At 38.8% G+C, this 23153-nt stretch overlaps 1 protein-coding gene across 8 annotated transcripts in view; it reads left to right on the plus strand.

Moving 5' to 3' along the window:
* CNKSR2 (connector enhancer of kinase suppressor of Ras 2) overlaps positions 1-23153 on the plus strand; it is a 214947-nt gene that overhangs the window by 56965 nt on the left and 134829 nt on the right. For all 8 annotated transcript variants that reach the window (XM_075033423.1, XM_075033426.1, XM_075033427.1 and 5 more), the window contains exons 4-5: positions 3538-3625; positions 19199-19240. In XM_075033423.1, the coding sequence (XP_074889524.1) occupies positions 3538-3625; positions 19199-19240 (130 nt within the window). The remainder of the gene's footprint in view (positions 1-3537; positions 3626-19198; positions 19241-23153) is intronic.

Here is a 23153-nt window from a genome sequence, read left to right on the forward strand (position 1 = left end):
GTGATTGCTTGTATCTCCTTTCCTGAAGATATCGGGTGTAGAAGGGGTAGACAGAGAATGGAAAGGAGGAACCGGGAAAGGTCTGGAAGAGGAAACGAATGGAAAGGGCACGTGGTTGCATAGGGGCACTGTGGGGCTCAAAGGTGTTTTCATGTGGGTGTTGCAAAGGAAGAGAGTCCCAGGGAGGTTTTAAAGGAAGAATAAATAAATTGGAAGAGAAACTGAGTAGAAAAGGTTCCATGAATAGGGAAACCTATGTTGGAAAAGGTCTTGGAAATGACTGACAGAGGTGGGATGATGGGACACTGAGGTCATCGACACAGCAGGAAGTGGGGCAACATGTGGCCCCAGTCCAGGGCAGGTTTTTGGTTCTTGTTTAGCTTAAAGAGCACTGAATTGGACAGCACACGTGTTGAAAATTGCAGTTGTTCTCAGGGACTTTTCTTAACTGGAGCCGTAGGAGGTAGGAACCTAAGACTTCAAGGTCTAAGGGACTGTGAAGGATGTGGCTTTGAAAGAAAAGAGTAGAAATTGGAAGCTGATAGAAATGGCTCAGCCAGGTCAAGGAAATAATTTTTAAAAAGTAGAGAGAAGTGGTCTAATTAAACAAGGAATTCCTTTTACTTGGTCTGTGTCTGATGCCTTGAGAAGGGAAGTGTTTTAGCAGCCAATTGAAAAGTTACAGTGCATGTAGGCTTTATTTGCATTTATACATATTGTTTCATCTGTTCACAGTCAATAATATTGAGCTTTATTAAAATTACAATCAGTGGATATATTATCAATGAAGAGGGTTTTTGTCAGATTGGTGTTTCCCATTGTCTTTTATGAAATCCAATCAGTGATCCTACAAGGAAGTTTCTGTTGATATTTTGGTTGAAACTGCTGGCATGTTGTTATACTAAGTCTTGCTGGACTTTTCACTGTTGCAATTGAGGCTTGGGATGTAATACCAAAATTCATTTCCTTTGGTGGTAAATATTTAGAGAAGCCTTTACCATTTCCCCAGCTGCTTATGCAGTAGTGGCTGTATAATTGTGCCTGCAGATTGCCTCCAGGGAAGTGGTCTGCACTGGGGAGAGGGAGGAAAGGGAATTGCAATTTTACTGGTCCAATTTGCAGCAATACCCCATAGAGTCATCGGCAGAAACTGATGTGAGGGAGTCGATTTATAAGCTACAGAGAGCTACAGGGGAAGCAGCTCGAGGACCCCTTATGTATTCTGCAGGAGCTAAGTCCATATAACATGGACCTGTCTCCTTATCTTTCCAAGTTGTGAAGCACTTTTCAAAATATTACATATTAGCTATTGATTTTTAGTAGTCTTCTCCCTCCTGCTGGCACGCTTGCTGCCTGCTTCACATGCTGTTTTCAGTAAATCGTCACTGTGTAAACTTCAATGTAACAAAAATGAGTAATGTCTCAGTCCCTTTGCCTGTTCTTCAATGCCAACAAAGTTTATTTGGGGCATTTCTAACGATCCTCACTAAGAGCAATGAGGTAAAAATGTCATTATTTTCCTCGTGAACCGTGAAACCAAACTAAATTGTAAAAGTATGAGGGAAGATGATGCGGTATTAGAAGCTAAAGCCTACCATGCGATTTTGTTTAGAGAAATGCTGGAGGCTTTCAAATGTCAGATAGATTCCAGTTGTGTAATTTGAGGATCAAATTGTATTAACATCCATACTTAAAGTAAAATAATACCATTTGCTGGCTTGCTTCCATTCATCTTCAATAAAAGTGAGTTCATAAATGAACATGACCTTTTTAAATCAAGGTTTCAGGTAGATTTCAGAACCCCAACAGTTACAATTTTGAAACAAAAAATATCAGTGGTTTTGTGCATCTTAGCTAATGTACTGTTTTAAACACATTTATGGTTCATAACCAAGCAGTTCAGTTACCTTTTATCCTTCAACATGCTCACACGTCTCCTGAACTTCAGTAATGATCTGTACGTGTGTCCGTGGGTAGGCCTGCTGTAGTGTGTACCTACTGTACAGTTGCCATATACTGCATAAAACTCGAATTGTGAGTATATGTCTGTGTCAAATAGCTTTTACAAGGCACCTTTTGGAACTTAACCCACATGCTGTCTGCTAAGTCCTCACTCTCTTGTTGCTTTTATGTTTCTTGAACTCTGCCTAGCTTCCAATTTCTGTACTTTTTATTTTAAAGAGAATGTACTGCTTTTTTCCCTGGAAAATATGGGCAGAAAGTATGTGTTGTTGTATGATGTATTACATCCAATTAAAGCTGCTAGACTTGAGTATGCACCTCAAAGTTCATTCTATCCTATGAGCCATCAGGGCTGGACTGGGAGCCCTGGAGAAGAAAGAGGGCATTGGAAGAAGGAGGAGAGGAGTTCACATGGGTTTATTAATGGACAGTTCCAAATCTGCCTGCACTAAAATTTCAGTAATTCTGCATATGCAAAAGAAATTTAGAAACCTATTAAGAACCTGTAGAACTATATTTGTAGTTCTCATTTGGACATGCTTATAGCAGAGTTCTTTGTAGTGGAAACTTGTCTCTAGGCTTAAAAGAGGAAGGCATAATAATGATCAGCGCTGTAAAACTCCTAAAGGTATGTGGGAATATGTATGCTCTAAGAAGCGATGAAAGAAGGCAGTTGGGGAAGGGACTAGTCACCCAGCTTAATTTAAAGGCAACCACACTTAAAAGTATAGTTTGGAGATCTTGATCTATTGTTAGTTTAGTCAGATATTACAATCCTTGTGGCTCTACCACAGACTTGTAGTACAGAAATCGGATGACTGCCAGCCTCACTAACCAAATACATTTTAGCCTCTAGAAAGCAGGCAAGCCTCTAGGTAGGCAAGCATTTTAAACATCATAACCTGAAATTTTAAGGTACAGGATACGTGCAGGTGACTTCTCTAAATGCTGCATTGCACTTTTCATTTCACTAAGCACTTCTGACTGTAGCACAGTGTGGGGGATGTTAGGTTGTGCCTCCAGATTAGCCTCTACAGCTGCTTCTGAGCGTTGATGCAGCTCTGGCTCTAAATGCTGTTCTCCCCTTTGGATAAAGATTTTTCTTCTTCTGAGTCCCCCTAGTACATTTACCAGATATTAGATCAGGTCCCAGGAATCCCAGTGAATCAGCCAAATGCTTTTCTGATCTGAGTCACATCTGGACACCATTCATATCACAGGTGGAAGCGGTGCCTCTGGTTGCCTTTATGAGGGTATTCCCAAACAGATGCAGAAGGCAGGGTGGGTTTCTGTGGGAGTCAAGGCAGTCCAGAAGTAAACTGGAAGGCTATGAGAAATAATGCTTTTGTAAATGGAATTTCTTGAAGAGGAACTTAAAAACTGCAATACCAAGGAGAGATGAACATTTTCCATGGATATATATCCTGTATTTTACAGTTTAGTAGTACATTTTGGGTATCCTGTGTGATTTTAATATCTCTAGAAACAATGTGTATTAAGCGCATTGTGCACCAGTGAAGCAAGTGGGCATATGCTAGTGCTATTCAACATTTTTTTCTTTTTTTTTTTTTTTAGATCGCCTTTTGCTGCAGTCACAGATTACTCAGTAACAAGAAATAATGTCATACAGCTCTGTCTGGAACTGACAACAATAGTACAACAGGTATGAGACCATCTGCTTAGCAATTTATTTTTTCCTGAATTTTAAATGGCCATTACCTTGTTCACACAATTTTGTGTTGCTCTGTCTATATCATTGTCTAACAAAAATAAGGGGATACAAGTACTTAGTAAATGCTTTATAAAAATTCTGCTTCCTGGTTTTGTAATACTAGTTTGGGTTGTGCTGTGTATATGCCTCTGCATATCTCAGTAGTAGGATTCATCTTGGGTTCTGCAGTCTAATATCATCACTATAAATTTGTGAAATCTACTTGATAATTTGCATATTTAATTTCTTATACTTTGTCTTTAATTTTTAATTAACTGTCTGGTTGAAAAGGCCTGTATATATTGGACTTTAGTCACCTGCTCTTTCATACTATTCATAACAGGTGTCTAGATGATAAGGTGACACATGTCTATGAGGCTAGGATATTTTGAATGCATTTTTATACATCCTACCCTCAAGAAATCCAGAAGTAGGTACTGAGAAGCACTTGCTTAACGGGCTTCATTTGGGAGTGCGGTCTAGAGAACCTTCCCCACCGTTCTGTTGCTTCTCAGTGCATCATTTAGGTCTGTCCCTATCTTTGCCTTGTTCTGCTAAAAATGAAGTCTCTTTTGCTGCGAGTTCAAACTACCATTGATATCAAATTCTGTAGAAATAACCTAGGAAGTTAAAGTAGTTCTGTTCAGTTGAGCATCCTCGTTTACCCTGACGCACGCATTTCTGAGAGCAGTCTGCTACAGATGACTGTGAAGGGCCTTGGTGCCAGCTTATACCATCAGTTGACCAGGCAGTGCGGCGGTGCCCATCATGCGGAGGGAGGAGGGTCCAGGGAGGGTTCAGGGTTCTCCTGGTGGTTCAGCAATGGCAGAGGGGAGGGACTGCTCTGCCGAGCAGAAGTTGGAGGGAGTGTTTGCACTTGAGAAGGTGGAGTGGAGAAAAACGGAGTGGGCTAGGAAGGAGCCCCAAGGAGACTTTTTCTGGTTTTTAGCAGCATCACTCTGAACTGAGCAAAGCTAAACTTCTCCTGTGGCTTCTTGGCATGGCTTTATATGACGATACTTTTATAAGAAATGCATTTTTCTCTGAGCCTTTCATAAATGTATGCAACACTGATGATTAGTTGGATTTGCCTCCCACCTGAGTTGGAGAAGAGCAGTATTGCTAGTCCCGTGTGTTCAAGCTTGGGAAATGAAAGTTTCTCACTTTTCTATATTATTATTAATGATCAAGTTCCCTCAATTATGTGTGGGGTTTTTGATGTGGAAATGGAGCATGGGCTGTTCCCTCCCCACAGGCCACACAGCGAGGGTTCCTGTTTGCTTCCCAGGCCCAAGGGCCGAGGGGTGCCCCACCAGTCCCGTCCTTCAGCCGCACTGGGCTTCTCACCGTCACCCTGCCCCAAACTGGGACAGAGGTGCCGGCGGCGGTGGCTGTGGAAGAAGAGCCCAGGCCTTCGTTTCCTTGGCTGCCTTTTGCATGACGTGTTTTTTATCTGTTGTCCCATGGCTTGTTGTGCCCTTGTTGAGCTGTGGGAAGGGGTCAGTACCGTGAGGGCATGCTTTCCTCTTGGCCAAACTCCTCGTTTTCCACAGAGGGAGCTGTGCATTGCCGTCTAGTTTTTCAGCTGGGGGGAAGAGCCACCTGATCCATTTTCATGTGTTCACTGTTTGTGAGAAAGTGGGTAGAATATCAACCGCTGCAGTATTTCCCAGGAATTAGCTCAGTATCAGTTCATTTTCTCACAAATTCATCCCTATCCATGATACCGCTAATTCACTATGGTGTAGGTAAATGCTTCTCTATGTACATTTTTCAGTGTGAATGAGAGCAAATGTTACTATTTAATACCTTTGGAGAGCAGCAGTTTTATCTTTGCCAAAACTGACATGATTCCCCAATCAGGAAACAGTTCAGTACATGAATCCATACTTTGAAATCAAAAGGAGCATTTATGTGCCTAAATTTAAGCATGCTCTGAAATTGAATTGGGCTATAGTCAGAAGAATGATAATGAAAAATTCCATTAGTAAGTAGCCCTAAACACATGTGGTTTGATCTCTACTTAAAACAAGTGCATTCCAACGTAGCATTTCAAAATGTCTTTGCTGAGCTCTTCTTTTATATGATCACTGAACACACTGAAAATCCTCATTGTTCTTTCTTAAGGCTGTAAATTGAATGTTTCAGTATCACCTTATCAGGTGTTTTTTCTGTTGCAGAATCCGCTTTCTTTTGTACACAAAGTATTTTATAGTACTTCACTAACTTACAATAATTCATAATTTAATTTAAAAAATGTTTTTCATTCGTGAAAGACCTACAGAAAGCAATGTTACAATTGTTCTTGTAACAGTAGCTAACAACAGATTTTTAAAAAGCTTAGTGGTTTATTAAAAAATATATGGTCTGTACATTTTTTTACACCTTTGACTTTTTTTTTAAGACATTCATTCAATTTAAAAATAGAACTCCAGTGCTCACCTCAGTAACTGAGCACCAGCAGGATTGAAAACTGGTTTTTTTGCATTGTTTAAGTTACAGCCGACGTTCAGATTTATTAACCAAAAATGATTCTTTAGTCAAGATGGAGGAAAAGTTAAAATTACGCTGGCTTGCTTGAATTATTTTGCACGTTTTGAGGCTACTTGTAATGTCAGTGTTTCTTCATAGAATTAAGTGTTGTTGGGTTCCTCCCCCGCCCTATTATCAGTGCTAAATGGATAATGAAGAAAAAAAATGACAGAATTATGTCTCTCTAAGTATGAAGTCTAAGAAAATCTATTGAGTGTCTGTGCTTTAACCTTTAAAGACTTAGAAAAGTTGGAGTTATAATACGTACTTAGAGACAGACTTTGGAATAAAATGCAGAATAGCACATAATTCGTTTTAACCGTTTCATTTCCTATATGTGTTGCACATTGCCCAGGACCCAACTAACAGGCCAGCGTGCAGTGGATGGATATTTGCCAGTGGATGCAGGTCCCTCAGAGCACTGCAAGTTATTATTGTAACCTGCTTTGCGTTCGTGCTAATCATCTGCTTCTATGCAGCTGTTTTATTTTGGCTTAAGGATTTCCCCCCCAACCCCCCTTTAGGACTTTAGGATATTGTTTCATAGGCACTTCCTGCAGGTTTTCACTCTTAATACCATCCTCCTGGCTGATGGCTTATTTAATTCAGGGCTTGCATTCTTGTTTCATTTTTATAATCATCTCTTCCCTTGCAGCAGAACACTGGAGGGAAAAAAAAAGGATTTAAATGACAACCAAATCCATGGACTGTCGTGATTTTTGCTACCATTCCCTTGCACTCTCTGCCTTTCTCTCCTATGCCTATCTGCCTCCCCGCAAAATCAGAGGCTGAGCATTTTCTGTACTCTGTTTATACTGCAATAAGTTAAAAAGGCCTGTTCTTTCTCGATGGTACAAGATAGGTGTTAAAGAGATATGGGTGTACAGGTTGAGGGGGGAAGGGCGTTTGAGATTGTTTTGGGTTGTGCTTTTTTCTCTTTTGGTTCATTCATTAGTTTAGATTTATGTTGACAGAATTGTTCCAGTCACAAATGCCTATAAGGAAGAACAGTGGTGACTCCTTGTCTTTATGGCGTTCATGAAAATCTTGCTGTTGACTTAGTTGGGGTGTTCGGCTTCAGAGAGTGCCAGAGACTGGTCCTTTTGAGTGTGCTTGTTTTGATTTAGAAAGGTAGCAGTAGCTACAATGATAACTGTAAGGAATAGAAGATTTATCTCTTTCTTAGGAAATCTGTAGGTAGCTTTTATTATCATTCTCAATGCTTTTATTCCTCAGGAACCCATTAAGGTTTCACTAAAGAAGTTTTCTTCTTTAGAATTAAAACCCTGGAAATCTTGGGAATATCTGAAAAGTCTAATTTTATATTGACTTTGTAAGTTATCAGACATTTAAAGAAAACTTTACTGCTGAACACCGTAGTTCTTATTATTGCTGTTTAGTAGTGATCATTAGTAGCACTCATCACGTATTTTTTACTTTCCTTAATCAGCTTTCACGATGATTTGCTGTGTTTATTTAGTTCTAAAACCACTGATGTTTGTCTCGCAGCTTTAATGTCTTGTGGGATTTACTTAGCAAGATGCTCCAGCAGAAGCATAGCTGTAGGCCTGTAAATACTCCTTTATAAAAGCTTCACTGCAATTACTTCTCTGCCTAAACACCTTTTTGAAGAGGAACTATGTGGTGGAAGCAATTCTGTGTAGCAGGGCTGGAGATGGAGAACAGTCACTCGGCTGACATGTATCTGGCTTGCACTGTTGTCACAGAACATACTTCTGACATCATCTGTCTCACACCAACATTTGGAGGTAAACTCAGATTTTTGGATGACACGGGGTGAGAATCTGAGCGATGCAATTTGGGAGGTGACGGCCAGGATGGAAGATGGCTGAGAAAGACCAAGACAACCATCCACAAATGCTCTGTCTGGACTGGATTTTGAACTAAAAGCCCTAATATAGAGCACATACAGAAGTGCCCTGTGCACTGCCTCAGCTGAGTGATTTGGAGCTTATTCCCCATTTAAAGGCATTTGAGGTACAAAAAAAAATAAGTGTCCATATACTCTATGCCCTGATGGACTCAGTTCCAATGCTAGAGGGGTAACCTTTGTTGGGCTTCTAGCCATTGCTCTTTCTCAGATAGAAGATACTGAAAAGGATCACAAATTATTTCTTGAGTAATGCACTATTTTTGTATGACATTGCATTTTTTTATAATCAAATGGCTGTAACTTATGTGGATGCATTTCAAATATTAAGTCACACTGAGAAACTAAGTGCAGGCTGTTTTTCTATTTTAAAGGATTAAAAGGGAATTTACTTTCTTAGCCCCCTGCCCAGACTCAGAATCCAAATGCGGTAATATAAAATGGTTCTATTGTTAGGACAATATCAAATATGTGAATAGAGAAGAATAATTAATATCCTTAGTGCTATTGTTACAAAATATCTCTCATATAATCTTTTCTATCACAATTCCTCACTTTTGCTTTTAAGTCCTAGTTATTAAGGACTTTGAGGACTTGCTAAACATAGCTTCAAAATTTTGGATTTTAGGTCATACCAAGTAGCTAATTACCTCAGGTATCTTTAGCTAATAAACTGGCTTTAATAGTTTAGTGGTGTGAATGTTTGATTAGTTCCTTGTTAAAGCTGCTTTGCTCTTCCAGATTGCTGGGATTTTCAAAGCAACATGTGTTTGATGGAAACAGTTATGTATTTAAATTTTAAAGTTTTGAAATCAAATTTTCAGCATTATTCCTTCCACCCCAACTTTGTTAGCAAACGCTTGCAGGAAAATCTTTGTTAGCCTACTGTGGTAATAATCCCCCCCCCCCCCCCCCTCTTTTTTTAATAGAACTACTTCATGGTGAGGAGGCCATATTCTTGGAATTTAAAATATATATGCATACATAGTACTCTTTTTATACAAAATGCCCCATTTCTGGTAAGTGTATGAGTAGGGGGGAAGCGTACAAGTGGGATGCTGAATAGATGTGGTGAGAAGTTAAAACCAGAACAAAAAAGCCCTCCTTGAAAACAATACCCAAGCAGTATCTGCCTAGAGTACATGGAATCCAAATGGTATTCATGTGAGAGTGTTTAACTCGTTGCAAGTAATGCTGACAGAAATTTAGACTCGCCTTGTATCCTTCAAGTGCTGCTCTTATGCAAGATTTTCTGTTGCATAAGGTTCAAAGCAGTGCTCAGAAGCAGTGGTGTTTCAGGATACGTATTACTCTGTGCAGTTTTTTTCTTCATATTTAGAAGTCAATGTATAATGTATAAGGTAAAATAGAATGTAAAGGATTGTTGGAAATATGAAACTTTTTTGTTTACAAGAAGCTCTATCAAAGTAGTTTCAATTTATGCTCTTTAGCAATGTTTTTCTCTTTTTCATAGTAGAGTAGCTTATTTCTCTATAGCACACTTTTATGGAAAATTTCAGATGTAATTTAATGTAATGTAAAAAGTGCCTAAGGTGCTTAACATTGATGCCTTTTTCTGATTCTGGTAGTTTATTTCTGCTATTTTATTATATTTCTTTTTCCCTTGAATTGACTTACTTGTAGATATATTGTTGTCTTTTGATTTAAGTTTTGAAGTCCTTTTTGAAATGGGATTAGGCACAGAATAGCTCAAAGGTTAAAACATCAATAATAGTCTATAGGGATATGATCCACTACTAGAAATAATTTGATGCCTCATTAGTTGTCATTGAGTTATATGCTGTAAAGAGATTTTTTTTTTTCCCTAAACTTGTGTAGTCTGTGATGTGACATTTTCAAAGTAGCTTATGAAGCCACTGGATGCTTTAATAAAAACCCACCCTGTAAAGTCCTGTGAATTTGTTAGCTGTGTTCTCTTTTCCATTCTTAGAGAAAGTAGTTTCTTTTCCTCAACTAAGGAAGAAGAAAAAAAAACAAAAAAAAACCCCAAAAGATTGCTGAGTACATAAGAAGCTTAGTGACCAGAAAGCAAAAATGGGTTGATGTTGGCTTGTGGGGGTTTTTTTTTTGTTTGTTTGGTTTTTTTGGTTGGTTGGTTGTTTTACTTCCAGATAAATGATTGACAGCCTCTGAACATGGGGGAAAACGAAACACAAAGCAGATTAATTTGTGGAAAAAAGAGTAGTCTTTTTGATGGGGCATATGCTGGTAAACCGATGCAGCTGTAAAATTTTTCCAAAAGGAGCCTGAGTGGGTCAAGGTGACGGTGAAAGAGTCAGGAACTGTTGAGTTACTTCATGTACTCATGGAAGCACTTGCAGAAAGCAGCAGAAAGTTGGTGGAAACTGCGATAAAGTGTAGACAGAGGGGGAAAATGTGTTTTAGTGTATCAATGTTTCCTTTAAATAAAACCTTTTTTTCTTAGACTGACTGTTGTGGGCACTGTGTCAGTGCTTGCTGAGTGGCATCACAGTTTCCATTTGAATAGAGGCGGACAGAGGATATGCCATGCTTCCTGTGTAAATCTTTATAAATGCTACATTTAATCATTAATGATGATAGATTAAGATTATGTTGGTTGTATCAGTAGAAGTGAAGACTGAGACTCTGCATTCCTTTTACTTTGGAAACTGATTCCCTTTCCAGAGACAGTACAGTCTCTGTAACCAGCTGCAGTGAAGCAAGATTTCACTTCCCTATAGACACTTAAAGAAATGATGTGTTGCTAAGTAGCTAGTAGAAGCCCTAAGCATGAAAAAGTGTAGGGTCAATATTTCAGGAATGTAATGTGAGGTACGTGTGTGTGTTTGCTTAAATCCATTAAAAATACATTAAGAATTTCAGGTGATCCAATACGAAACATTCAAGTCATAGCTGAGCCTGAAATGCCATCCACCTGAATATCATTACTTTTTTTCAAGTTTGATTAATTTTATTTCTTCTTTTGACAGAGTAACCACTTAGGCACTTTATGAAACATGAAATGTTTTGCTGCAATTGTGTTTTATAAACCAGAATTCTTTTTCATGAGAGTACTAGAGGAAGAGCAGAAGTGAAAAATTAAGAAGTTATTTACCTCTAAATGGTCTCGGAAGTGACATTGAAAACTTAAGAACTGCACAGCACACCATGCTACAAACTATTTTGCATGTCAGTAATAAAAGATTTAGTTTTGAACGCATGATGCTTATTTTTCTCAATTACAGGTGTGGAAAAAAGGGTGTTTTGACTTTGTTTTTTCTCCTTTGGATGGAACATTTTTACCTCATTTCTAAGCTCTCTTCTGTTGATAGTTTCAGTGGATTTTATTTTTACTTGCTGAGAATGTTTCTGCATAGAAAAATCACCCTAAGAGCTGAAATTCAATTTAGACCATGTAAGCACTTAGATTCTAGCAGGATATGTGAGCAAGTATCAGTGTGATTTTAGTGGGTGCTAAAATGCTTGCTGTGGTTTCTGACCTAATGGTATACCAGCTCACTTTAGAAACGGTGTAGCAGGAAGAAGTGTTACTCTCTATATGCAAATTAAGAACTAATATGTGACCAGATCCCAAAGGAAAGCAAGATGATGTCTTTTGCAGAAAGGAGGGTAGAAATAATTGGAAATGGAAAATGACTTTGGAAAGATAGAAGAAAAGAGCTTAGTGTACACATTGCATCTCTCTTAATCCAGCGAGCAATTTTTCCCAGTAGTTGCTTGATCTGTGAGTGATCTGTGTAAGTTGTATTAAATTTTTACATGAAGTATTCTGTTACTATGGTGATAGGTGCCACTCCATGCAGATTGTTTAAATAAAATTAAGGCAATTCTTTGTACTCAGTAAGACGGGTAATTGCTATTAGTTTGTACACAAGGGTTATGAACTTAGAGAATTGCAGGTTCATTAAATATTCAGGGAAAGGCTCTAGACTTTTAGAAGCATCTGTGTAGGTTGCATAGGAAATGTCCTTTTATGTAGCGTTTATTTAATAGCTTGCATTATATTTTTCACAATAGAGATTTTTTTTCCTCTTCCCTTAGCATCTTAAATGGCATGTGCTCACCATTCCGTTTTCTCCCATCTCCGTTGGTTCTTACGCATGTATCTGATGGGGGAGGACAGAGTGGGTTGCTGCAGAAAGAGATGAGCTCTGGCTTCAGTGTGGAGGGCAGGGAATAATAATAGAGTGAGGATGCCATAGACCCAGTGGCAAGAAACTGCAGGGATTGAATAATTGTAGCATAAGTGGGAAAGAAAGAAAATATTTCTGAACGGCAGTGGGAAGAAAATCGACAGGATTTGTGTGGGAAGCGAAGAGGAGTTGAAAATGGCACCCAGGTTGTGAGCTTGTGGGACATAAGGTGGTGGAGTTGTTGACAGAGATAGGGAAAGAAGTGGGGAGCAGGGAGGGTTTGGGAAGAAACGTGATTACAGCTTTTCAGCATACTGCGTTAGGGCTGGTGGCAAATATCCAGAAGGAGATTCTGAGCTGCGAATGTGAACAGAAGGGATGAGAGATCTGTGACTCATCCGCACAGAGATGATAATTAAAGCAGCATGATTTTAGGAGGCTGCTGAGCAATAAGGGAAGAGGTTGCAGAAGAGGGGAGAGTTGCGGATAGAGCTCCCTGGGACCGTGGCAGTCGGCAGGAGGGGGAACAGCCGTGGCCGGAGACTCTTTTGGAGCAGCTCAGTGGGAAGAAAGTCAGGGAAAGCACATAGTTTGGGACATCCACTTAGAAATACAGTATAGGTTTCTAACAATGGCTGTGTAATTTTAAAAATTCATTTTGTATGGCAGCAGCCAAGGATTACCTATGCAAGCACTGGGTGGCTGCACAGCTTAAGACCTTGCTTGTGCATTTTAGGCAGTGAGACAGGAAAAAGGTATTTCCTCTTCCCCTCTCTTTCTCCCAAACATTGTAATTGTCAGTGTCCCCAAGGCCCACACCTTTTGTGTCCAAAGTCCTGCTAGACCTCCTAAAATCTAAGATGTGGTAAAGCACCTCTGGAAACCTCTGTCTGTGTCATGCTCTTAATCCTTTGCCTGTTGCCAGAGGAGAGCGTTACCCGCTTGCCAGCTTCTGTAGCTTTGCGGGTATTTGGGAGTTTTCTGTTTCTTGTTTTTGTGAAGGGAGGTTGGAGAGGAGGGGGTTGAACAGAGCTGTATATCTGCCAATTTGTATTTTATTATCCTAGTAATTACCCAGACATACCTGCAAATCAGAGTCTGAGCAGAGTTCCCTAATATCCTTCAGTTTTCTAATCGTAATGCTCTATAGAACACAGCATTTTGCCATAGCCCATATTATATTGATCAAGTTCATTTTTTCAAAGCTGTCATTGTTTAATCCTGCCATCAGCTGTATTAGATGTATTTTCTGTGCATTTTCTAAGTAGTGAAAGGCTAAATTAACTCAACCTAAGCTACGCTTGTACCTATTTGGAAAATATGTACCACTGTCTTGGTCCAAGAAAAGCTATGAAGGGCAATAATAAATGAAGGTACTATGAAAGCTATAAAACTTTTGCCGCCTTCATGCATTGGCAAAGCTTTAGACTTTGTCATCATTGTTGTTGAGAACTTTTGTGAGAACCTTCAGTGACGATTCCAGCAAACCTCAGTCTTGTGGCTGTCTTGCCATAGCTGAATTGGGCAGAATTCAAACCAGATGAACCTTTCTAGAGCCAATGGCATAAATTCCCTAGAGCTAGTGACACTTGAACAGGCTCAGAGTGGGCTCCTTGAAGCCAGGACAACTTATTTTGATGGTGCGATGCTGAGGCTGAAGGGACTGGGAGTTATGATCTGAGCATTCTCAAGTTAATTATTTTTTTATTGTTGCTAAGTAGCAAGACCGACAGACCATCCATTTGACATATACTGGTATTAAAGGATTCAGTTACAGTTTTAATCAATTTGAAAAGCAAAGGGATTTAAAGGATGGCTTGGCTTAATTCCAACCAATGGCTACATTGCTCAAGAGATTTTATGCCAAAGGTTTGGCAATGCATGAGAGTCTGAACCCTCTTTTAGCAGTCATGTAATTCATTATTTTTGTTACAAATAGAGAACTGGAGTTACATAGTTTAGAACATTTTGCGTGACTTAAAATAATGGAGACAGCAATTCTATCAGACATCTGTTTTTAAGCCGTACATAAAATCTAGCTGTTGCCCTCTTAAAACTAGACATGGAAGACGTGTGGGATTGCTTATGAAAGATGCATTTCCCAGGAAATTTCACTACCACTTTTAAAACTGTGTTCCTACATTTTTATCATCAAAATACTGGTAAAAACAGTGCAATATACACACACACATATGTAAATTGCCTTCATGTAAATTCAGTTGGACTGCAGAGGAAAACAAATGAAAAAAACAGTGAAGAAGCTGCACCAGAAGCAGCTTGGAAGCTGCCTGGAGAACCAACGCTCTCATGGCACGCTCTTGTTCTTTGCAAGTTGCACCAGTGGGCTCCAAGTCTGTAGCACCACACAGCCTGCTTTTGAGCAATGCTACTGTCGTATGAATTCACAAAGGACATTTTTGGGCTGACGTGTTACTTGAGAATCAGGAGATCTGGTTTTTGTTCCTGACAGTGGTGTAACCTGCCTCTGTGTCAGTTTTGCCTAGGAAATTTCCTTGCCTTGGAGGAAAAAATAAATTAGGATGACTAAATATACATAAGTAACTAAGGTGTTCTGCTGAACAAGAAAATACAGTGAAAGAATTCCATGCTCTCTTTTGAGCACTGTGATCTAAGGATTACTGGAAATGCTGAAATGTTGCTGCTTTGTTGCTGAAAGACCTAATAAACATATTTCTGCAATTCTCCCTTTTTGTATCCCTTAACTATTTGTATGTATATATTGTATTTTCTGAGCTAGCGTAACTTTATTCTGAAGTTAAGTCATGGAGCTGACTGGAACTTCAGGTTGCCAAGAAGAGCACAGTGCAGCAGCTGCATAGAATATGTGGCAAAACCAGGAATAATAATGGTAGTAGTGGTAATGATGGTACGTTTCAAGATTACAGCCTGCAAGTACCCTGAGAGGAGAAGTGTTTGACAAGTAATTGCAATAGGTAATTTGACAGGTTGCCAACTCGGACTTGTAAACTAGATCGTATATATGCAAAAATAGAAGTGTTTTCTGCTGAATATTATCCCATAGTTATAGTACTGGAGAACTGCATGAACGTGTTTTCCCTGTGGGATATATGAGCAGTAGGATAAGTTGGCAGGTCTTCTAGATCTCAGTACTTCACATTTTGAGTTGAGATTTAATCAACTCAGCTGCAAAGAAAAGGACTAAAGAATAAGAAAAGTGCTGGTGTAAGTAGGTGACCCCATTCTGTGACACACTAAGACAAATGTTTAAAAAGAAGGCGATAATAGTGAGGGGAGAAGAAAAAAATGGAAAAATAAATCATCATAAACATTGCTTTTGGAAAATAAAATCCACAAATATTTGTATGCTGTATAGGTTGTCTCCCATGTGAATTGTCCTAGCAATGTCTGGGGCAGGGTGGGGTGAGATGTATACATTTTGCAGCATTGTCACCAGTCAGTGCTGTCTAATTCAGTGGGTTTAATTTAAATGTCTTCAGTAGTTATGACATCATGATAGGATCTTTGCAGTTAAAACTTGTAATTTTTGCAGAAATAATGCAGAATTGTGGTTATGAAGGTCAGAAGTTCTGAAAGAAATATAAGTGATGCCTCTCAGTTGCAGTGTAGCACAGGACTTGCTAGTCTTAAAAATAGGTTTCAAAATTATACTGGGACTGAAAGTGCAGAAAAATCCTCTCCCTGATTGTTGTGTTTTTTTCTTGCTCTTCTTATCTTCCTCCCTTACTACGTTTTTTTTTGTTGTTGTTCTTTGTTTTCCAGTTTTGGACCTCATGTTTCCCTTTTTTTAGGATCTTAGCCTAGTTCCAGCTGTCTCCACAAAGGTCACTTCTGCCATTTTTGATGCCTCAGGCGGAGCTGGAAAGAGTGACCATGAAAATCTGCTATTAGTAATTAAGTTGTTCCACCATATTCCCCTTTTATGTCTCTTTGCTGATGACGCTGTCCCATTTTTTTTTCTGAAACTGTTAATGGCCAATATTTGACTACATCTTCAGGGAGTATAAATTAACACAGAACTGCTTTTGTTGCTTTAGTAGCAATCTGCATTATTAATCTTTTAGAAAATAATGCACATTTAGAAGATAACCTTATGCTGTTTCAGCTGAAGTTTTGTTTGGTTGGTTAGATGACAATCTTACAGGCTAGCTTTAGTTATAGTTTGTCAGTGAATCTATGTGTGAAGTTCAGAGAATAAACAGGTAAAAGTATAATATTGCCTCCTTGCTCTATCCGTGTATTTCAGTTCAGGGGTAATCACAGTATTGTTTCACTAAGTGAATAGCAAATTTTTAGCTTGTGTAGGAGTAAAGCTTGGTTGCAGATTTTTTGTGTGTTCCTGCTTTTCTAAAATAGAAAAAAGTTCATGTTAAATCTGTTTCTTACCTTAATTGCAATGTTTTGATACTGTGGTTAAACAGATATTTAAGAAGATCTTTCAGGAGTAAGATAGGGGCTTGTAGTCTAGGTATGGAAGGAAGAGATATTCTCCAGCTGTGGGTGGTATGCTATTAAGAATACAAATTCATTTCTAATTGCATAGTTAGCGACTCTTTTTATAGTTCTCAAGTGCTTTAAGCTCTTTTAGTTGAAATGAAATGGGTATGAAAAAGCAATAATTGTAAATGGTAAAGGCCCCCAGTAATGAGCATTCAGCTTATCATTCTACCTAAGGGATGTTTGAAGAGGATGGGCACTGTTATCCTCAGCACTTGCTTAAAGAGAAAGCACAAAGCAGTGGAGTGACTTTAAAAGTCTAAGGGGAAATAAACTGTTCACTATGAAAGAAAGTGACATACACGTTTTGCTCTTGGGATCATTCAGAAGCAGTCTCGGGCCTCATCTCTCGGGGTGCCTGCAGGAAGTTAAAACGAGCTTGCTGCAATGCAGGGATTAGCTTGGTGACCTTTTCCAGATTTCTTTGAATCCTAGACTTCAGGGCTGCTCTGGGCAATGCCGGCATGGATCTTTGCATTCCTGCGCATTTCCCTGAATTCATGTTTGAATTGTGTTTAGTTGGAGTCATTCGTGTATGGATAAAGTATATTTTGGAATTGTTTTTTTTTACCTAAGCATTGTGTTTGCTCTCCTCCAGTTTTTCTGTCTTTTATGATTTGCTGATCTGTTAATTTTTCTCTTGCCCGAATATGAAGATGTAGTGCCAACAACCAGCTGTCTGTTATGTGATGAACTCATTTAGCAATTCCTCTTCCCAGACCCTGGATTTGTGGGGAATTGCGTGTTGAGGAGAGGATTTAAGGGTAAGGCCACCTGCCCCTATACATAGACCGGATGCCTGAGAAGTTTTCCACTTGCTTTACTGTCCTGTGTAGATTCAGAAATACTTTATTTTTTTATATATACTCTTGGTTTGTCAGACATAAGCATATTTCTTTAGCTTCCTTCATGATTGTGTGGAAGAGCTTCAGTTCAAGGATGAAGCAATGTTTCTCTGATATACACTGATTTCTTGGTGGTAATAAGCATCTACAGCATTTAAGAACCCAGAATCCTTCTTCCCTTAGTAGTGAGACTTCTCAAACAATATCCTCTTTAAGCTGAATGTTTAAACTTATAGTAAACTCTTCCTATTACCAATGAAATAATTATGTCTGATTAAAAGCACTTTTTTTCTTCAATATAAATGTTGCAATCCCTTCCTGCTATTTTTGCAAAATGATTCATAAGAAACCATGCAGAACATAGATGTATCCAGACTGAAAATGTTACATGCCCTCCCACATATAATGATGAAATATATGTTTTGCTACTAAGATTGCAAATACTTCATTGATGTCTGCATATAATTAAACGTGTTAGATTTTCTTTCCGGCTGCACTTACTGGCAAATGTTTCCTGAATGCCAACAGCTGTTATTAGGAAAACACTCCCTGATCAACCTGCTGCTTCTGCATAGGTTGGTTTATAAAAAGCTTAAGAACACATTGGTTTTTCTTGCCTGAATAACACTGGAAGTGTTTCATGGATTAAAAGTTCATTTTTTTAAAACAGTTGCATATAACAAAGTTGTTTTTCTAATGGGATAAACTGATTTAAAAATGAGACTTAAAACATGAAAATTAGTCACATTTTTCATGTGAGTTATTAGGTAGGATATAAAGCATCCATTCTAGACAGAGCTTGCACTAATTACCATAAAGCTACAGCATCTGATGAACCTAGAAAAGAGTGGTTCTTTCACCAATGTTGGTTGTATTTCGTGTGCTTTCTGCCTTACTAATTCCATTTCTCCATACCCCCTGAGATTTTGGCCTGTCAGAAAAACTTTCACAGCCCTCAGTCTCCCATCTGTTAGTCTTGCTTATAGAAACCGCCTCACGTGCTACATAAGGTGACAACAACGTGCCCGCAGTTCCCAGCAGGCTGTATGCAATAAGACGGTCCAACTCAAGTCTCCTGTGCATCTTGTATTCCACATTTGTCTTCCCTCCCATTACACGGAGTGTTATAAACAACCAGTGGTTCCCTTTTCTTCCTCCTCCCAGGGTTTTCCTCCTCTTCTTTGGCAGGGTGTGCAAACATGTCAGCTCAGCTCAGCTTAGTTTTCTTTCTCAGTTACTTAAGGCTATTGCTGGTACCTCTGTTTTTCAGTGTTACTGCTAGAAGTGGGTCATTTTTGTCCATGGCCAGGGACTGGTGGTTGGAGCCACTTGCCTGGCATACGCGTGGCTAGCTGCTGTGTGCCAAAAGGATGTAAAGTGGAGGAAGGTTGTTATCTGTCTCAAGGAAGGAAGGAAGGAGCAAGAACTGGTGAAACATTTACCAGTATTTCCTTTCTGTGGTGGCTTCTCACTTTGGTTACATGAATCTTTCCATTCTGTTTGGGGCTCTGAAATCTTTTGTTTCATCCTAAAGACTTGTCACTGCAGTTTAATTCTTTTTAAGGATAAATCTAGGTGAATGATTGCATCAATTAAACCTGCCTTTTCTGCTTTACTTTTTCAGGATTGCACAGTATATGAAACGGAGAATAAAATTCTTCATGTGGTGAGTAGTGCTTGGATTTCTATTAATAAATATATTTCTATAGACTACATTGAATTATAGAGCTGCGTGTTTTGTGCTTTTTCTATGCAGTGCCAGTGTGATAATGAGCTAGTCTGGGTGCGAGTGAGTGAATGTGTGGAAATACTTGTGAATAGGTGATGATGTTATGGAAGCTGAACCTGGCATATGAGAAGCCAGGAACTTTGCAAGGGCTCATGTTTGTCTGGCTCAGGCCTGTCTGTTACTTGTAAACCATGGTCAGAAGAATGATTTTGAAAAATGGTTAGTGGTTGGTTTTTGTTGTGTTTTGTTGTTGGTTTTTTTTTTTTTTTTTTTTAAGAGCTGGTTGCTAGGCTTCTATGAAATCATATATGTTTGTTAGTGATATAGCTTCATTTATATAGCTTTATTCCTCATAGGAACGTGGAGCTAGTCCAGTGGTAGGAAAATTAATGCAATTCTTTCCTTTTGAATTCTCAGCACAGATACAATGGTCTGTTCCCAGAATCTGTGGTGCTATTGATAATAAATAAAGTAGATGAAAGTTATCAGGGCGTCAGAACACAGGAAGAGTTTGAAAGGCTGGTACTTTGGTGGATGGCAAGTCAACAGCTTGAGTAAACTTTGTCTGAAAATTGCACCCAAGTTTTAGATATTAAATTGCATTTTACGTTGTGGCTGTAGTTTAGTGACTATTAAGTTAATACTTGTTTCTAAAAGTTAGATACAAAGATATTCTTCCAAAGAGTGAGTAATGAATTGGTTTAATTTATTCACTGTATTTCAGATTTAGGTAGGTTTTGATATCTTACTGTTCTTATTATCAGAGCTTAAGCAAGAAAATACTGCATTTCTTTATTTTAAAAGGTGAGCTTCCTGGTAAATTTTGCTATACTTTTTTTTCTTTTTTTTCCAGTGCTCCCATATCAAATGCTCAGCAAGCTGAATTCTATAAGCTTTTGATGCTTTTATTTCACAGTGATGTGGAATAAAATGTCTCCTTGTATTTTTAAGTTTCACTGACATTTTTCCCCTGTGGGACACAAAGAATTAACAATTTTAGTGAGGCTGACTTCATCATCTTTCTAGGCTGATCTCTGCAAGTTTAAGTAATGAAGTTCTTAATTGCATAATCTTGGCAAAAGTTGAAGTGCTGTAAGTTTGAAGTCATTATATATAGCCTGGTTTTCAATACATGCTTGTTTTCTGCTGTAAGAGCCAAGAGTTCTGACATCTGCTATATACAGTATATATCTTTAACAAATTAGCAAAAAGGATTGTAAAGGGAGCTGGCAGTGTTTAGAGCTGATGAAGCATCAGTTAATATAGTCTTCAACAGAAAATTTTGAGGAAACCGAGAGGGATTCGTTTAAGATATGTGAGTGCACAAATTTGAGACAGGTTTCAAAAGTTATATTATCTTACATCATTCAGACTTACATAGGCGTATTTCTTTAACCCCTAGTAACTTGATTGTGGTGCCAGGTGGACATATGTATTATTGTGGCGAGCTTAATTAGCTTCTACACTTAGTGCTCAAGCTTGCAAGGTAACATGAACAGAGCATCGAACATTTTACTGAAGCCTAGGATTAAAAACGACTGTATGTATTACACCTAACTTGGATCATTTCTGACCATGTTGCATTTCAGCTGATGGATGTGATTTCCTGGGGCAAAAGCTAACTAAAAGCAGTCGAGGAAGGAAATAAATCTGTGATTGAATAATTAGAAGATGGGATTTGAAATCATATTTTGAATATGAAAGGGAGTATTTTACACGTGCAACTGAAAATGTTGATGATAGACTTGGAATTGAAAGCAGTCACAGTTCCCTCTAACCCCTCTCCCTGGAAGACTGAAAAATGTGTTGTGGCTTCAGCCCATTAGACAATCTGGGGAGGAGCAATCTAACAGGTAGATTAAAAAAGAGGGGAAAAGCCTACTGATGTCAAATCTTGAGAGAGCGCATGGTATTTTTATGCCAGTGTCAAAGAAGAGAGGACGTTAGATACCTTACGAGTTAACAATATTTGAATGCACGAGTACAAACTAGATAAAAGATGTTCTAGAGAGGCATTAAGAATTTAAATCTCCTCTTACAGACTGTGCATCCAGTAAATTTTGAGGTGAATGATAAAGGAAGGTTCTCTCTATAAGAAAAAATAGTAGTAAATTTTGGTAAAGGTGTAGAAAGAATCTTGCCTGAGAAATGCTGAGAGAACTAGGAGAGACTGGGAAGAGAGGACATGTACACGGATATTATAGAGAGAGAAAGTAAATTCTCTCTTCTTAAATTTAAAGACCAAGCTATTGCAAGTCCATTTTCTGAGTACATTTCCCATCTGCAAACTGTGCAACCACTTGGAGGTAACAGAAGCGGTGTCTTGCTAGCTTCACATCCAGCTGCCTTTGAATCACATCAGGTACCAACATACAGCTGTGTTCGCTGGGATGGCTTGGAGAGGAAATTGAATTCAAAACCGTGGGCTCACCCCGTATGATTTCACGTACCACATTCTCTTCATGACACAAGGAAACAAGGTTCCTCACAAAAGTGAAAGGCAATGACTTTACAACTAATTAGCAATTCATGCAATTAGCCTAAGGAAATCCTTGTTGCAAGGTGTTGTTCCCACTAGGGATTGAAGTCAAATTTTAAGAGATCCTTCTTACATAAGTAAAAAAAGAACTACAGCTACAGAAGTGAAAATAAATTAAATGACACTTACGTACTCTTATTCTTTGGGACACCAAGACCTTTACCACCTTAGGAGCAGATCATTAGATCCAAGTAGCTGATTTTTGTCCTCATTACCTGTTGGTGGTCCTGGTTTAGTCCCAGTTGAACCTGTGTTCTGGGTTGAACATCTCCATCGTTCACGCGGCTCAAAGTGTTCCTTTGGACTCGCGTGCGGTGGTTCAGGGGCTGGAGCTCTGCGGGCACACATCTGGGGGGATGCTGCCCCATTCCCCCTGGAGCAAGCCTACTTCGTGCCAAATCAGGGGGCAAGAGGGTGCGTGGGCACGGGTGTGGGATGTGAGACCACTCTGCAGCTCCTGACGGGCGTACACGGGGAGCTCCAAGGTGACCTGTCACTGGGTCTTCACGCTTTCCTCCAACGCGCGGTGGAGTAGGCAATATCCCTCACCAAAGGCAAAGTCCTCAATTAAATCACCGATTGGTTTGCTTTAATTCGGCAGGGCCAAAAAACAGTTAATGTGCTCATATTCTAATGGCAGTAATTTCTTTTGAAAAGCAAATGAATGCCCTCTTTCTTTCAGAGATGGCAGTGTGAGTGTTCATGTGGAGAGACTGCTGAATCACCGTGTCCATAGCTAGTGTGTTTTAACGGCAATAATCTTATTCAGATGTTAGCTTTTTAGATATCACTGAGATGTTTAAGAAATGGTATTCTGTGGAGACAGAAATATATAGCTTCAGCTTATATTCAAGAAAGAAATATTTAAATATTTGTTTACTCCAAGCAATTTGAGTTTCAAGTGCTATATAAAAGCATTTTGATTGTCACTCACAATATTAGGTTAAGTAGTAAACTAATCTGTGTTATTCAACTAAATGCATAAAGTGTATCTAAAGGAAAAAGGTCTTATGGAAAATTGATGAACTTTTAAGAAGAAATTACCTACTTCAACTTGTTTATTTCTTCTAAATGGAGTTGCAAAGCGTATCTGGGAAAAAAAATGTCTCTTCTGTAATTTTCTGCCCTAGAATTGCAGGTGTGTTGAAACAATTATTTTAAAGACTATCTTTCTTAATTTTATTTTTTTTGCCCTGTGAATTTGTTCACAGAAACATTTGGTTTCTGTGGAATAAGCAGCATAAACCCACAGGAATAATGTGCTGGGTTTTGCTCATTAAAATGTTGATGGTTCTGAAGTATTCATGAATG

The sequence above is a fragment of the Buteo buteo genome, chromosome 8 (genome assembly GCF_964188355.1).
Source record: "Buteo buteo chromosome 8, bButBut1.hap1.1, whole genome shotgun sequence".
Lineage (NCBI taxonomy): Eukaryota > Metazoa > Chordata > Aves > Accipitriformes > Accipitridae > Buteo > Buteo buteo.